Source organism: Balearica regulorum, chromosome 2 (assembly GCF_011004875.1).
Source record: "Balearica regulorum gibbericeps isolate bBalReg1 chromosome 2, bBalReg1.pri, whole genome shotgun sequence".
NCBI classification, from domain to species: Eukaryota; Metazoa; Chordata; class Aves; order Gruiformes; family Gruidae; genus Balearica; species Balearica regulorum.
Genome location: NC_046185.1, coordinates 146,579,910 through 146,597,181, shown reverse-complemented (window position 1 = coordinate 146,597,181; position 17,272 = coordinate 146,579,910). Strand labels below are relative to the sequence as shown.

Genomic DNA, 17,272 nt, shown 5'->3' with positions numbered 1-17,272 from the left:
TGTTTTGCTGTACAGTAATTAATACTACGTCTAGGCATTGTGCTTTCCTTAGCTAAGCAGTCTTGAGAGAACCCATGTGACACAAAAAAGCAAACATTCTTTGCTTAAACATCTCTTTCCTTGGGCCTCCCTAAACCCTGCAAAAGGTCTTCTGTGTAAGAAGCTAACTGCAATGGTTGCATAGTAATATCCAAAAAGACATCAATAAATGACCACGTAGACACAAAGACTTACTCAATTGTATACTAAGCAACCAAAAATCTGTTCCTGGAAGTACCAAAGATAAAATAATGACAGAATAATAAAAAGAGAAATCAATATGGTAGTAATGATTATTATTTTACAGCTCAATAAGGTATTTAGCATAGGATTTTTTTAAATTATTATTTTCTTTTAACTAGAGATACTTAGGACCATGAGAAGAGTTGTTATTACAGTACGAAGAACATCATCTTTCATGTGCTGATGACATCAGAACCGTAGTAATTTAATGTGGCTCAATACCAGGCTAAGGGTTTTTCCCTGGCTCATAGTGAAAACCTGACTGCTGAAGCTGCATTTCAAAACCATATGCTAAAAGAAATGGTGAATCAGGAAGGCTCTGGTCAGACGGAGCCAATCCCTGCCCTTGATGGTCAACAGGAAAGAGAGAAGTCTGGTGAAATCATCATTTCTCACATCGGTAGCCACCAGTACAGTCTCTTGTAACACTATGGATTTAGAAAGAAATACATAAACATCTTTTAGGTTGAACATACAAGCAGTGGGGAAAAAGAAGAAAGAAAAAAAAAAAACAAACCATGCACACACAAAAAGACACAATTCCGAATCAAATTATTTTGCCCAGTCATTTTTTCAAAAGTCTGACCAGAATTGTAAAGATAGGGAGAACATTCATGGTGGTGTACTTTTTGGTTTGTTTTTTTTTTTTTTTCTTTTTTTGAGGAGTGGGGGGAAATAAAATAATGCGGCTCCAGTTCACTAAACGTGATCATGTTGAGCACAGTTCAGATGATACTTTTTTTTTTCTTCACTGCACATGTGTTTTTAAAATGACAATGTAGTTGTGTTTTTAAAATGACAAACTCTATACAAAAATCCAATCATGCAGAGACACTGAGCCAGAGTCATTTACCAAGCTCAAGTGTTCCACCATGTGTAGCTTCTGGAAGTGATACTTCCTTTTTTAGAGTATTAATATAGGGAACAGCTAGGCTATAAATGTGAGTGAAACCCAATTGTCTGAGTTAACAGTTTGACTTAAATTTTATCCCTGGTTAATTCTAAAAACTTAAGGAGTGCTTGTAAATGTTTAATCAAGCTTGGAAAAAAAGTTCTGTTCTTTGTCTGAAACCCAAATCCAAGTAGGACAGTTTCTCGGTGTATTTTGTCATTGCTTAAACATTAATAAACTTTGAGAAATGCTCCTTTCCCACAAAAACAGTGCATAATTTTTATTATTCACAGCCTTTTTCTACAGTTTTATTTGACCCTTCAGGTCTTTATAGGGAGCAATTCACTATCCATAGTTGGAAAATAAGTGACTGCACAACCTATATTTTTGGAAGAGTCATACTGCAGTTATCTAAGTTAAACAGACATAAAGCAGATTTCTGAGATATTATGTCCTTTCCTACTGTACCTTTTACCATCAGAACTTATGGGTTTTATTTATTTATTTCATTGGGAAGATTTCACTGCGTTCAAACTGCAGAAAGGTTTTCTACGTTCTGAAAGCAAAACCAGTTAATTCTCATTTTTGGACATTCATGTATTTATAATTCAGAAAAACAGAAAGGAAACTAGAAAGAAAACAACCACCTGCATTCATGTTAATAACAAGCCAAATTTGAATTTTATTTTTTTTAATGTGAGTATATCAGTTTATCTATCTCAACTAGTCAAGGAGTAAATTATTACACCAGGTCTGCAAAAGCAATGATTCCTGGAATGTTGGAGTGGAAGGAACATGGGGAACAAACAAGAAGAGTTGGAGATTTGCACACATCTGCAGGGCTGTGATATTACTGGCACCATGGAGACATGTTGGAATGGAAGGATTCAGGGTCTTTAGGAAGGACAGGCAGGGGAGAGGAGGAGGGGTGTCGCCCTCTATGTCAGTGACCAGCTGGAGTGCATGGAGTTCTGCCTGGGGATGGATGAGGAGCTGACCGAGAGCCTATGGGTCAGGATTAAAGGGAGGGCAGGGACAGGGGACATTGTAGTGGGGGGTCTGCTGCAGACCATCCAACCAGGAAGACTGAGCAGATGAGGCCCTCTATAGACAGATAGGAGCAGCCTTATGTTCACAAGCCCTGGTCCTCGTGGGGGTCTTCAATCACTCTGATATCTGTTGGAAAGACAATACAGCAGGGCATAAGTAATCTAGGAGGCTCCTGGAATGTGTTGATGATAACTTCCTTCTCCAAGTGATAGAGGAGCCGATGAGGAGAGGTGCCATGCTGGACCTTGTTCTCACCAACAAGGAGGGACTTGCTTCATGTCAGGGGAGTTGGAACCAGATGATCTTTAAAGTCCCTTCCAATCCAAACCATTCTATGAGTCTAACCAGGAGAACAAAATGTTCCCCAAACATATTTCCTTGAATTTCAAGAAATAAATGGAGCTTCCTAAAGCCATAAAATAAACTGGAAGGATTTTTCAATTAGTATGAAACATTTTTCCACATGATTTTTAAAAAAAAAGATACAGGAAACAAAGTACATATTCCAAGACACTGTGAGGTTAAATGGAAATGTTTTTTTCTTTGACTGGCTTACTCTACCTATCCCAGCTTCTTTTGATCTTCCTGAGGAAAAGACAAAGCGGTACTGTTAGCTAGGCTGGGTTACCAGCCAGTTAACACAGCTTCAACTTTTTTAGTCTGCAATTGGATGAAGCTTTTCAGTCCTACTCTGGCAGCTCAAGGAAATGAACACAACTGGGGACACACAGCTTGTCGCTCCATCAGGTTGGGATTTCCCTGACTAATAGTATTGAATGAGGAGGACTTCTACCCTCACTCAGTGTGGCAGCACTCAAGCTCCTATGGAATTTGGGGTATAAACTGTCTGTATGATCAGCGACCAAAGCCCCCCTGTGTGATTACTTTGTCATTAATATTTTGCCATTCCTGCCTAACATTTAATGTCATTATGGGAAAGGGAAGGGTTACACATATACCTTCTTACTGACTATCCATGCACGTTCCCTACCAGTTTGTGATTAGTTTTATTTGTCTAGAATTTGTTAAAGGATTCTTGCAGAAATGTCACAGATGGCCATAGGTCATCTAGCCTGAACTTCCATATGTCATATGTCATTAGACAGATCTCTCCTAACACCCTAGTCCCGCAGGTGAGATGGCCTCATCTCCTTCTCAAACTATGCAGTTACCTTGCTTAGGGTTAAGAGACTGGTGGTGTTAAGACAATCTCGTGCCAACCCTGGGTCTGCAGAGTGTAAAAGCACTTGGAGTTAACTGTTCTGGTGAAACACAAAGGCAGTGCTACACAGTGTTCATAAGCAATGAAGTCTGTGAAAATAATATGGATGTAGCTTCTTTTTCTCCAAGTGCGTGTACGAGATTGATGGACTGATTCTGACAATTCCAGACAATTAATGTCACAGGAAACACATAAATGTGTAGTAAAAAAAACGTTTCAGACTACAAAATGCTCTTTCTACTTTAAAGTTGAATGGTAATAAAAGAATTTGCATATGTGTTCATCTGCTGTAGAATTTCAAGGATTTGCAATTGTAAATTGCTATACTGTAAATGAAATGCAGTAAAAGTTACATGGCTTTAAAATTATACAAGTTTCCTTCATTCGACCTATTTTCTATTCATAAGTTATACAAATCCTCTGGCTGACAATATTTAAGCTAATACTAGAGATGCAAAATTAAAACCAGAAGAGTTAGATGGGTGTTTTAAGGAAGCTTCTAATTAGCCTATGTGGAAGGTGATGTTCTTTCAGAAACAGACATCCCACCCCACAATTATTTTGAATCTACATGAATGATGATGAGCAGGCAATTTCCGAGAACACTACTGTATCAAAGTGTGATATCGCTTGACAATAGCAAACGCTTCCTAGACTTCTTGCCAAGTTCCTAGGATTGCTAGCTACTGATTAATTTGTGATATTTTTATATGTATTGTGTATGTTACATATAAATCATGCATAATGATAGTAAGTATAGCACTTTAAATATTTGTTATTTGGTGCGGCATTTAGTGCAAAACTTCCTTTAAATTAGGTAGGAAATAAAGAAAAGGGATCAGAATAAAAGGGGTCTTTTTAATCCTTCAGATGATCTAAGTACTGTCTCTCACTTTCTCTGTTTTGAGTATATTAACTAGATTTTGATAATTTATTATCAGTCATTATAAAATAAGAATTTTATAAGTGATCTCAAATAAGTGGTGTCTAATAAGACATAATGAAAATATGGAATTTAATACAAAATCCACTAATTTCATAATTTGTCCCTTAATTAGTTTCATTGATTTCAACAAAACTACTCAAATAAAGGTGGTTACTCATGTGCATAAGTGTTTCCTAGACAAGTTCCTAATTTTTCAAAACTTTTAAGTCCCAGATACTTCAATATATATTTATATAAATCGGCAGAGATTAAACAGAAAGTTTAAGAAGCATTGTAAAACATATATGTATTTGTTCTTGTAACAAATTGCATTATTATAAGACCATTCATGTCAAGTTAACATGACCAAAGAGAAACATTATTTTTCCTTCTCCATTATAATGAAGAAAAGAAAATCCTCAAAGAAGAGGGAAATCCTTCACATTGCTAAGTAACAGCTGTCTGCCTTTGTTTTCATTCAGTATGGAGATCTGTCAGCTCTTTCCGTACCTGAGAGTACTTCATCAAAGGAAACTACAGAGGATGTGTCCAAGGATAGATGCTAAAATAACTAAAAGAATAGAGGCTAAAATATGCATTATTATACCAGATAGGAATTTTTGCTGAAAATCAATGTGAATAAATGTAGTGCACTCTACATATCATGGAGGACAATTTCAAGATCATGTGGAAAGTGTACATAAGGAGAGGAAAAGAGGAAGGAAATAAAGGATGATTTTTCCTTTAGGTCTTTTGTTCCAGACTGCAGAAAGTGTGAGAAAGATGAATTTTCTAAGCTGACCAAACTGCTGAAGAGCTAAATTCCACCTTTAGGGTGCTCTTCCTGAAAAGGAATGTGTGAAGTATCCAAGACAATATTAGCCATTAAAATGGGCCAACTTCAAAACCAGTTATTGTTATTTTAAAGTTTGTTATTTTTTTCTTTTCTTTCTTCTCAGCCAGTAGTCAGAGCAACATGCAACTGCTATGGGTTACTTGTATTTAAGAAAAGCACCTTTTCTCACACTTTTTTGAGAGGATGAGTATACTTTTGTGCACTGCTCAAAAAAAAATGATACATCTTCAACCTGTAAATGCCTCAGCACAGAGTGGAGCACACAATCCCTATGTCTCAGGTTCAACTGAGTGTGATCTTTTCTTTGAATTGAACTACACTAGGAGTTAGTGGAGAATCAGTGCCACATGGTGAACCAAAGTTAACTGCAGAGGAAGCAGCAGACAGTGGACCGCCAAGCAGAGCTATCAAAGAAGGTTTTGCACGGGCTGGACCTCCTGTCAGTCCTTGCCCCAGCACCCTCAGATGCCATGAAGGACAATGTTGAGAACCCCAGGCCATTCTGAATTTTCTTTCTGCTGCCCACTCTCCAGTTTTTCTGACCCATCTACTCGAGCATGACGGAAGCAATATTCTCAAGAGTGAGTCCCAATGTGGTCTTTCTTTAACTCCAAAATACTGACTATATCTAGGTTATTTGTTAATCTTTTGGTTACCCAATGCCAATGTCCAGTGTCTGAGGCACAGAGGTAAAAATAAAATAAGTGCAATGCATTGCATGCAAAATGTAATTACCTGTGTTTAGAGTTATCTTTAATTTTACTTTGTGTAGTACTATTAACAGCTGCCCTTCAACTGGCACAATTATTTTTCATTCTCTTTTTAAACCTTAAAATTATTCTTCTATATTCCCAGTTATTATTCACCACAATTTTCTCACATTGTTACTGAACTGAGAACACTAAATTGCTGAGAAATAAAGTCCAGTTTATAAAGTACTATTCAATTTCATTCCATTCCTTCTCCAAAAGAGCATGAGAAGAGTCTCCACACTCCTACCAGCAAACACACAGAGCTAGCAGCATAGAGTCAAATCTTGTAAAAAAGGAAAACAGATCTCAGAGAGGGAGCCCCTATAGACTTTTATGTTGGCTTAGATTACCCCCAGAGATAAAACAGTATAAACCTTCCTATTTAAAATGTTATTTCAACATTTGCAAATATTACTTGTTTCAGAGATGGCTCCTGCATGGTTCTTTAAGTAATTGAAAAGATTAAAGGTTCAGACTGTGAGAAGTTGTTTTGTGTTGTTTTGTTGTTTTTTGGTTTTTTTTTTTTTAAAAAAGCTCATAGTCACAAATAGTTCTTAAAGTCTTCTCAAGAAATTTGAAAATACAACATTATCAGTGTTCTTCATCCTGCTGTCTTGAGTGACACATGAAATTTTAATTTGCACCTCCCAGCAGCAATATATATCATCACCAATATCTTAAATATGTGCACAGTTTTCATCTGCAACACACATTTAATTGCTACTACCACAGGAAAACATAAATACAGATGTACACTGTATAATATTCATTTTAGAAGTGATAGAGTCTCTAAAGCTACTTTCATATGGAGATCTAAAATGTCTCAGAATTATTATAGACATTGTCGAGCAATTTTAATTATTTTCTTTTATTCTTGATTATACAGTAGAAACTGTGACTTCTAAGCAAAGTAACCTTCAATTGAAAATATCATGAATAAGATGTAGCTTCTGCACTGTAACCAATTTGTATGGTGATTTGTATCACCATGCAAATATCATGTCAGCTAATGTATTTTCTGACGGTAACTCACAGACAGTCTAAATTAAAAAAGTGTTCAAACAACAAATCCCAAGGCAGATTTCAGTGCCTCTCGAATTAGGGAAGTCGAGGTTATAAATGTTGTATGTAGGGAATACATTTAAACAAAAATATGCAAAATGTTGCATTTCTGCAGATACTTAAAAATTTACTATCTGGATCCAAAACAAATTGCTGAGGCCAGAGAAAGAAATAGAAAGCAATGAGAAGAAGAAAAATGCAGTACAGAAAATGCTATGAACATTGTCATTAACCTGTACATCATTAAATATTCTGGGGAAAAGAAGTTATACAAGTAATAAATTTTCTAGCCATTTGTTGGATAGAGCTGTTTAGGTTTCACATACCCTTCAGCACCGTGTCCTTCTAAAGCAATGCAATTCACTTACAGCAGGCTGCTGGATCCTCATCGCTGCCGTCAGAACTGTCTGGGTGAGAGTCACAGGCCGATCCAGGCTCTGTGGACTGCCCATCAATGCAGGTGAATTCTTCTGAGGAGCAGAAACCTGGTGGCTCTGATGATGTAGTGTCCAAGAGCTGGATGCTATTCAGACAGATGAAACCTGCCCTGCTCTGGAGTGTTCCTTTAAATGTCAGCTGTGGATTGTTACAGTTAAAATATTTGCATTAACAGACAACAGAGAGAAACTGATTTTTATTTACATAAAAGACAAATGTTCTGTGTAAAAAGCACTGAATACTTTCCATTACAAAAACATAAAAAATTTCAAATTAAAAGCTGAAATTTTGTATGACTACATCAGGTTGAAATTTCTGAAAATATTCAGCTACAATGCTTTGACAAATTCAAAGAATGAAGTTAAGTAAAAGCCCATATAAAAGAAAAAGTCCTAATCTCATAACAATGTGGCTAAAAAGTTGCAATGCCCCTGTGCTTTAGAAAAGTGACCTGAAATGTAATATCCTAAAGACTCCATCTTCTACTCTGAAGTCTCTTCAGAACCTCATTTTGCAGATGCCCAAGAGAAAAAATTTCAGTTACACTCACTGGTGAATAAACTGGACTAGGGAATGTCCTCAGACACCAATTGGCACAGCATAGGTTAACAATTTGCTTGGGGCAAAACCTTGCTAGGGACCATGTTAATGTTTTAATTATATGGACTATCGCATGTCAATCTTGGTCCTGTGCCCTGGACCTGCTTATTTTATTGCTATTGGCATAGACATAGGGATTCAAGGAGTATTTGTCTCTCTGACAAGCTCACTTGCGCTGATCAGATTTCAGACAAGCTGATTTAGAGCAATGAAGTTTCAGAAGAACATCTCTTGCTCCTGGCCACCGTGGAGCACTCCTCTGCTGGGTCTCAAAGCAAGGAGATGCCGTGATTTAACCCGAGCCAGCAACTGAGCACCACACAGCTGCTTGCTCACTTCCCCCTCAGTGGGATGGGGAAAATAATCAGAAGAGTAAAAGTGAGAAAACTCATAGGTTAAGATAAAGACAGTTTAATAGGTAAAGCAAAAGCCATGCATGCAAGCAAAATAAGACAAGGAATTCATTCACCACTTCCCATGGGCAGGCAGGTGTTCAGCCATCTCCAGGAAAGCAGGGCTCCATCACGTGTAACGGTGACTTGGGAAGACAAACACCGTCACTGCGAACATCCCCTCCTTCCTTTTTCTTCCTCCAGCTTTGTATGCTGAGCATAATGTCACATGGTACGGACTATCCCTTTGGTCAGTTGGGGTCAGCTGTCCCAGCTGTGTCCCCTCCCAACTTCTTGTGCACCCCCAGCCTGCTCACTGGTGGGGTGGTGTGAGAAGCAGAAAAGGCTTTGGCTCTGTGTAAGCACTGCTCAGCAATTGCTAAAACATCCCTGTGTCATCAACACTGTTTCCAGCACAAATTCAAAACATAGGCCCATACTAGCTATTATGAAGAAGGTTAACCAGCACAGCAGATTACCCCAGTTGTGCTCTCCAAGTTTCTTTTACCTGAGCTAAAGCAGCAAGCAGGTGGAAGCAAGCTTGGATTCATCAGAAGGATTAAGATTGCAATGAAAGGAACCACCAAGAGCAGGAGTTGGAGGCACGAATCAAAAATGGCATTGTGGGCTTTGACAGGCTGGGACATGACCAGGGCGTGAGTCTCAGAAAGTAGTCGTGCAAGAGGCAGAAAACAGTAGAAGGAAAGCTGGACAAGAGTATCTGACAAAACAGAAGGAAATTAGAACAGATGTGATTTGGGTCATAAGCAGAAAGGTCTAACACGCTCACCAAAAACTGGGAACTAGGTTGGAGTGAAATCTCAAGAGGAATTTTTCTTTCTAAGAAATAAGAATGATATATGTCTTTATCTTCCACTAGAGACAATTTCTTCAAAATGACAAAAGTCTTCTAATGGTATCCATTCTCCACCAGTTCAAACAGCAGAATGCTATGCTGAAAACATTACATAATCACATAATTAAAGACAGTATCTTTCCTTCCCTAAGCACAAGTGATCCTTACCATATTTGTACAAGAATGCAGAAGTTTGGTTTTCTACATATATACATACAACTTCAGCAGCCTTTTTAAATTTGTTTTTAGATACTATAGATAGTCTTATTACACATCTGGTTGTTTATTCACACTTGTCCTTGTGGGAAAAGGAGAGATAGGCAAAAACAGGTACTTATAGCCTACTAGCTTGCTGAAATGCATTCATTCTAACATATGTCAAAACATCAATTCCTGCAGCAGGCTTAGTCTTCGTCCTTTCACAGAGATTACATTTTCAGCTGATTGTTGAGACAGTAAAATATGATGGCTATTTACAGAATTATGAAAAATAAATGTAAATGTAAAATTACTTAAAAATAGAAACTTGTAAATTAAATTAAGAATTAAGTAGTTGCAACTTTGTGTTCTTCTCTATGTCTGAAAATTGAAGGAGAAGGTATTCTCTCACAATTACTGGTTTACATGATTTCACTGAAATCCCACAAACATTCAAATCATCTCACTTACTAGCATTTATATTTAAATGAGTTGGTAACACCTGAGATGGACTCAGATAACTAAAGTATGGTGAGATTTGTATTCATTTTCTGGTGTGTTATTAAAGACAAGAAGATTCAACGTGTGATGTTTCTGTAGATGTTTTTTTGAGCTATAACCAGAGCATTACGCACATTGAAGCAATGAAGAACAGCAAGACCTTCAGGATACATATCTTTTTAACAATTTTTTAAGTCTCCTAGAAGATTTATAAACAATAAGGTAAACCATCTTCAAAAATCAAGCATGTGCCTTTTTCATTCATACCTTTAATTTTTCTAGCCCTGTTGGCAGCTGTATATCCACTTTGACCCATTCCTTCTTAGTCATGATCTTGGTTTCCCACAAGACGTGTTCCTCCTGAAAAATGTAGAATACGATGTTATAAAGCTAATTTTTGTTCCTCTATAAATTATCAAGGCCATTTTTTGTCCTCAATCTTTTCATATCCTAGCCAAATGACCACTATATACAAAGTTGCTCTATGAGAGGAACTAGATCTTCACATATATTCTTTTGCAATCTTTGCATCTGAACTCTATGGGAGAGAAGGGAAACAAGACATTTTTACTGTGATTAAACAGGCTAATAATATAATTATCAGGAGTCAGCTTGGTAGAATTAAAGGGAATTAAGATGTAAATTAAGCCATGTTATTGCTGAATTTAAGAATATGTTTCCATGATGCTCTCTACATTAGTTTCTTTTTCATAAATAACTGCTTATATTATGTTGTGTTATAATTAGGTTTAGCTTTCTTAGAACTGAATGTGGGGTCTGTCAAATTGCACAATCAACCATGCTAAAACCTTTTTTGAAAAAAAATCTGTTAAGGCAAGCAGGCAAAGTACTACCTAACAAGTCCTAGTCATGTTCGCAGTTACCTCAATCTCTATTTTCACTCCACCTCCTAAGGATAATAGCAAGAGTGCCAAATATGACTCCCTTCATGAAAGCACTCCAAGCACTTTTGATTCAATAATCTGACAAAACCAGCTCATGCTTATTCTGCTTCTGGTCATGATCCTAACTGGAAGAAAAGAAATGTAGCAATGTGAACTTCATATCCCTACATAAAATCTTTTCAAGAATCAGCTCCAAAATAGAGCAAAACCAGAAAGACAGAAAAAAATGCAGGAAAAGCTAATATAGGTTATACATACGAATAGATTTACCATTACAAGTATCAATAGTGAGACTCTTCTCAGGATAATGTGCAAAGTCCTGGTCATGCCTTTTCCACAAAAGGTATTACAGAATTAGAGGAAGTTCAGAAAAAGATGTGAAGCAGGATAATAGAAATGGAAATTCAATTGAAAGGATAAAAACAGTTTACCTTACAGGAGATGAACAAAATGGGATATGATAGGTATGTGAAATGTTATCAATACTATACACAAAGTAAGTTATCTTTTTTCCTGTCTTGCAATATAAAAAAAGAGGAGGAAGATGCTGTCTGCTGTTTGATAGACTGGGAGGTCTGAGCCAGCAAAACAACACTGATATGATTTGTGATGAGTAGTCAACTACTTATGCTGTTTTCCTACCCAGGCTTCAACTGTTATGACATATTAACAAAGCTGGAAGACTAAATCTCTATTGAATATGTGTTCAAAAATTAGTTTTGGAAAACTGCAAGACAGGGCCGAGCCCATATCATAATTCCAAACACTAAATGACATAAGAGATCAAATTCGGATAAACCGCATGACATACTTGATTTCAGAAGTAAAGGTCAGCTGTGAGTTTCCACATCAGTATAGAATATAAGTATTTGTCAACTTGTTTGTGTGACAGATGTCTTTCGGTGTCGGGGATATTTCATTCTGCATAGAACTTGCTTAATTTTGCTAAACAATTAATCTTCCAAAGAAAATTTATCAATGTTATTAGCCTACAATAGCCACATGTAATAAACAGAAAAAGATGATGTACTAGGAACCATACTGCACAGCAGGTTAAAACTATAGCCTGTGGTTATGTGTCTGCTTTTAGAAATATTTTAGAAATATTTTGTAGCAGTAAACTTGAGTTTTCTGTCCATGTGCCAGTATCCAGATCTTCCAGGGCTGTTTTTCACACTGAAAGCTGTAAATCACTTCAGATGCAACAACTTTTAACGTGGCTATTGTTCCATGCAACAGACATTATCCTCTGATTTTATACAGAGCAAGTAAGCCAATAATATTATTTCCCTTCCTCACAATGTTTTCTCTGTAGTATTCATCCTGCTTGTCAGATTCTTCCACCCGTTTGGTACAAATCGGTTAACCCCTCTAGCACATTTCTTGTGTCTCTAGCCTTCTTCTAAAATGTTGAATGTATTGCTTTTCCAGTCCTTTCCCTTGAGATTTATTTTGGTGAAGCAGGGGAGCAGTTGCTCAAAATACTTTCACTCTGTTCCCCCTGTTGTGATATATTACTACCTATAAACAATTTTTTGTAAAGCTAAAATGGCCAAGAATTGTTTCTTTTTCCTGCAATGCTTTTTTTTTTTTTTTTTTTTTTTTTTGAGAGAATGCTACTCAGATTTGAAGGATGGAAGTGACAATTATGATTTTTTTTTTATCAATTCCATTTATAAAATACTTTTTTGCTATTATTTTTGACATTTCTCTACAGATACATCCACTGCTGTACAACTGAACTCATCATTTTGTCCCTGCTTCTCTCATTTCAGAGAGTAATTTGGAAAAAATGCTTTATTCCCTTTGTACAAGTGATTAATGGATCATCTTTAACTTCTGCAGACAAGTGTACTTGCATGGTTTTTGCAAGTGTTGCTGAACACTTGCAGAAAATTTAGTGAATTAGGGTACCAATATTTTTCTATAAATACATTAAATAATGTATAAATGCACTAGCAGTAAAAGGAGGGTTAAGGAGAATCTGCATCCTTTATTGGATGTGGCGGGGAACACGGTGAAAAAGGATGAGAAAAAGGCTGAGGTACTTAATGCCTTCTTTGTCTCAGTCTTTAACAGTAAGACCAGTTGTTCTCAGTGTACTCAGTCCCCTGGACCGGAAGACAGGAATGAGTAGCAGAATGAAGCCCCCATGAGCCAGCAACGTGCCCTTGTGGGCAAGAAGGCCAATGGTATCTTGGGGTGCATTAAGAATAGTGTGGCCAGTACATGGAGGGAGGCTGTTCTACCCCTCTACTCTGCCCTGGTGAGGCCACATCTGGAATATTGTGTCCAGTTCTGGGCTTCACAGTTCAAGAAAGACAGGGAACTACTGGAGAGAGTCCAGCGGAGGGCTACAAGGATGATGAGGGGAGCGGAGCATCTCTCTTATGAAGAAAGGCTGAGAGAGCTGGGGCTGTTTAGCCTGGAGAAGATTGAGAGGGAATCTGACCAATGCTTATAAATATCTAAAGGGCAGATGTCAAGTGGATGAGGCCAGACTCTTTTCAATAGTGCCCAATGACAGGACAAGAGGCAATGGGCACAAACTGGAACACGGGAAGTTCCATCTCAACATGAGAAAAAACTTCTTCACTTTAATTGTGACCCAGCACTGGAACAGGTTACCCAGAGGCTGCGGAGCCTCCTTCTCTGGAGACAGTCAAAACCCACCTGGACGACATGCTCTGGGTAATCCTGCTTTAGCAGGGGGGTGGACTAGATGATCCCCAGAGGTCCCTTCCAACCCCTACCGTTCTGTGATTCTGTGATAATCCAAGGGGAAATGGTTAGCAACCTGCTACACCACTTAGACACACAAAAGTCTATGGGGCCAGATGGGATCCATCTAAGGGTACTGAGGGAGCAGGCAGAAGTGCTCACCAAGCCACTTTCAATCATGTATCAGTGGTCCTGGCTAACTGGGAAGGTACCTGTTGGGCAGAGGTTAGCAAATGTGACGCCCATCTACAAGAAAGGCTGGAAGGAGGATCCAGGGAACTACAGGTCTGTCAGTCTGATCTCAGTGCAGGGGAAGGTTATGGAGCAGATTATCTCAAGTGTCATCACATGGCATGTACAGGACAACCAGGCTCAGTCAGCATGGGTTCATGAAAGGCAGGTCCTGCTTGACTAACCCGATCTCCTTCTATGACAAGGTGACCTGCTTAGTGGATGAGGGAAAGGCTGTGGATGTTGTCTACCTAGACTTTAGTAAAGCCTTTGACATTGTTTCCCACAACATTCTCCTAGAGAAAGTGGCTGGTCATGGTTTGCACATGTGTACACTTCGCTGGGTCAAAAACTAGCTGGATAGCCGGGTGCAAAGAGTTGTAGTGAATGGAGTCAAATCCAGTTGGTGGCCACTCACAAGCAGTGTTCTCCAGGGCTTAGTACTGGGGCCAGTTCTCTTTAATATCTTTATCAATGATCTGGACAAAGGGATGGAGTGCACCCTCAGTAAGTTTGCAGACGACACCAAGTTGGGTGGGAGTGTTGATCTGCTGGAGGGCAGGAAGGGTCTACAGAGGGATCTGGACAGGCTGGATCAATGGGCTGCGGCCAATTGTATGAGGTTCAACAAGGCTCCATGCCAGGTCCCACTCTTGGGTCACAACAACCCCATGCAACACTCCAGGCTTGGGGAAGAGTGGCTGGAAAGGTGCCCAGCAGAAAAGGACTTGGAGGTGTTGGTCGACAGCCAGCTGAACATGAGCCAGCAGTGTGCCCAGGTGGCCAAGAAGGTCAACAGCATCCTGGCTTGTATCAGGAATAGTGTGGCCAGCAGGACTAGGGAAGTGATTGTTCCCCCTGTACTCAGCTCTGGTGAGGCCGCATCTCAAATACTGTGTTCAGTTTTGGGCTCCTCGCTACAAGAAAGACATTGAGGTGCTGGAGCGTGTCCAGAGAAGGGCAACAAAGCTGGTGAAGGGTCTAGAGCACAAGTCTTATGAGGAGCGGCTGAGGGAACTGGGGTTGTTTGGTCTGCAGAAAAGGAGGCTGAGGGGCAACCTTATCGCTCTCTGCAACTACCTGAAAGGAGGTTGTAGACAGGTGGGTGTTGGTCTCTTCTCCCAAGTGACAAGTGATAGGAGGAGAGCAAATGGCCTCAAGTTGCACCAGGGGAGGTTTAGATTGGATATTAGGAAAAATTTCTTCCCCAAAAGGGTTACCAATCATTGGAACAGGCTGCCCAAGGATGTGGTTGAGTCCCCATCCCTAGAGGCATTAAAAAGATGTGTAGATGTGGTGCTGATGGACATGGTTTAGTGGCAGACTTGGCAGTGCCAGGTTAACAGTTGGACTCAACAATATTAAAGGTCTTTTCCAACGTAAACAATTCTATGATTCTATGATAAATATGTTTGCACATATAAACATCAGTTGAAATTACCTAGGTAGACCACATCCACATAATATTGTTTAATTTCTATCTGTTTTGTAAGCCATACAAGATCTAAAGTTTAAGCAGATAAAAGGAATAAGTATAAGCCCATTACTTAATGGGAGGAGTGAGCAAGTAATGAATGGCAAATAATAGACTGAAGTCAATATTATCTTCTTTCATTTCAGTTTTCACAGAAAAGATTAAAACTTATCAGACAGTTAATATTGTTTAGATTTCATGTTAGTAAGACAGTTAATAATGTCAAATGTGAATGCAAACATGGACTGGAATAGAAGAACGGCATTACAAATATATATAAGCCAGAAATACTGAAACTGGAAGGGAATCAGGAAGTTTTAAGTAAAAGTTATACAATGGAAGGAATATCTTATTATCAACAACTAACTCTTGAGAACCTGAGGAGAATGTGTGGGAAGCTAGAGAACTGGGAGAACAAAGGATATATATTACAGTTAAGGGAAAAATACAGACTATGCAATTATAGCCAATCAGTCAGCTGAAGGTTGGCAACTCATAAGACACTGGACCAAATTGCTAATAATCTGGTAAGCAGCTAGAGAATTAGGAAGTGAGAAACCTACATTAGCTGCTTCTGATGAAGAGCAAGTCACATTCAGCCAGTGTAATTTTTATTTTATTTTTTCATCATAAACAGACTTGAAAAAGTACAAATTACTTTATTAAGGATTTTAACATAATCTCACAGGACATTCTTTAAGCAAATTGAAGAGATTTGGTGCAGATGAAATTACTGTAAAATGGGTGTAGAAATAGGAGTGGGACCTTATTTAAAAGAGGAGCTGTCAATAGTTTTCTATTAAACTGAAAGGAAATTATAATAGGGCTCTGCATAGGTCTGTTGCAGGGCCTGACGTAATTATAGTGCTAACTGTTGTGATAGTGTAATGAGAAATAAAATTAAAAAAAAAAATGTGGATAACACTAAAATCAGAGGAAATACAAGCACTCTGAAGGGACATCATTGGAATTTAAAATCATCTCAATATACAAAAAACAGTTTCAAACCAATAACACAAATTTCAGACATATGAATCACAGTTAGGAAAGAAAAATCAAATGATCAAATGCAGTAGTATTGAATGAAGAACAACTTTGCTAAGCCAGCAATCAAACAGGAAAAGTTCTGCAGATTATCATGGACTGCAAGTTAAATATAAGCCAGCAACAGGTTGCTGTTGGCAAAAAGGTTCCATTTTCCCTATTCTTCTTTGTTCTCCAGAACAATTTAAATTCTGTGTCTTCCAACTGATGTCATATTGTCTATATTAGGAAATACGTTCACTCATGTTTGGCCTCTGTGTTGAAAGGGTAAGGAAGGCTAGGGATACTTTTGCAACATCTGTGTGCTTGTCCTCTAAGAACTGTACTGAGAACCGTACATTAAAAGTAATCCAGTCTCTGTTTGCATCAGGCCTGTTGGTACTGGGACATAGCGAGAGTTATTCAGACATGAGAGGTTCTGATCAATAAAAACAGTAGAAGGGGGTGCAGGGAAACTGCATGGTACTGGACTGTGCAATTGAGAGGTTATTTTGAATGACAGCCTCCAGGACAGCAGCTCTGTTGTCCTCCAGGGTCAGAAGAGTGAAGACTCTCGCTTCTGTTTCTCAGTATTTGGTTAGTTTTGAAGAATCATTTGTTTTCTATAAACAAGATAACGATTCAGTAGCAAACTGTGCCCCTTCATTTCAGTTTAAGAAGTCTTAAAAATGACTCTATAGGGTTTTGGTTTTAAAGCTACCAGAAGAAGCTTATGTTTCTGAAGGTTTTTCTGGCAAATTTTGCAGTATGAGTAACTCATATCGACCTCAAATAAGTCTATGTGTAATAAATACACTTCTGACTGAAGGAGAAATTCAGTAACTAAAACATCAAATGGCTAAGAGAAGCTGTGGAAACAGAGTAGACCGAA

General features: G+C 38.3%; 1 protein-coding gene across 1 annotated transcript in view; it reads right to left on the bottom strand.

The window, feature by feature from the left end:
* The window catches only part of MALRD1 (MAM and LDL receptor class A domain containing 1), a 283,169-nt gene that overhangs the window by 240,626 nt on the left and 25,271 nt on the right, over positions 1-17,272 (bottom strand). The window contains exons 8-9 of the mRNA XM_075746327.1: positions 10,294-10,386; positions 7,410-7,617 (exon numbers count right to left, since the gene is read on the bottom strand). Of these exons, the coding sequence (XP_075602442.1) occupies positions 7,410-7,617; positions 10,294-10,386 (301 nt within the window). The remainder of the gene's footprint in view (positions 1-7,409; positions 7,618-10,293; positions 10,387-17,272) is intronic.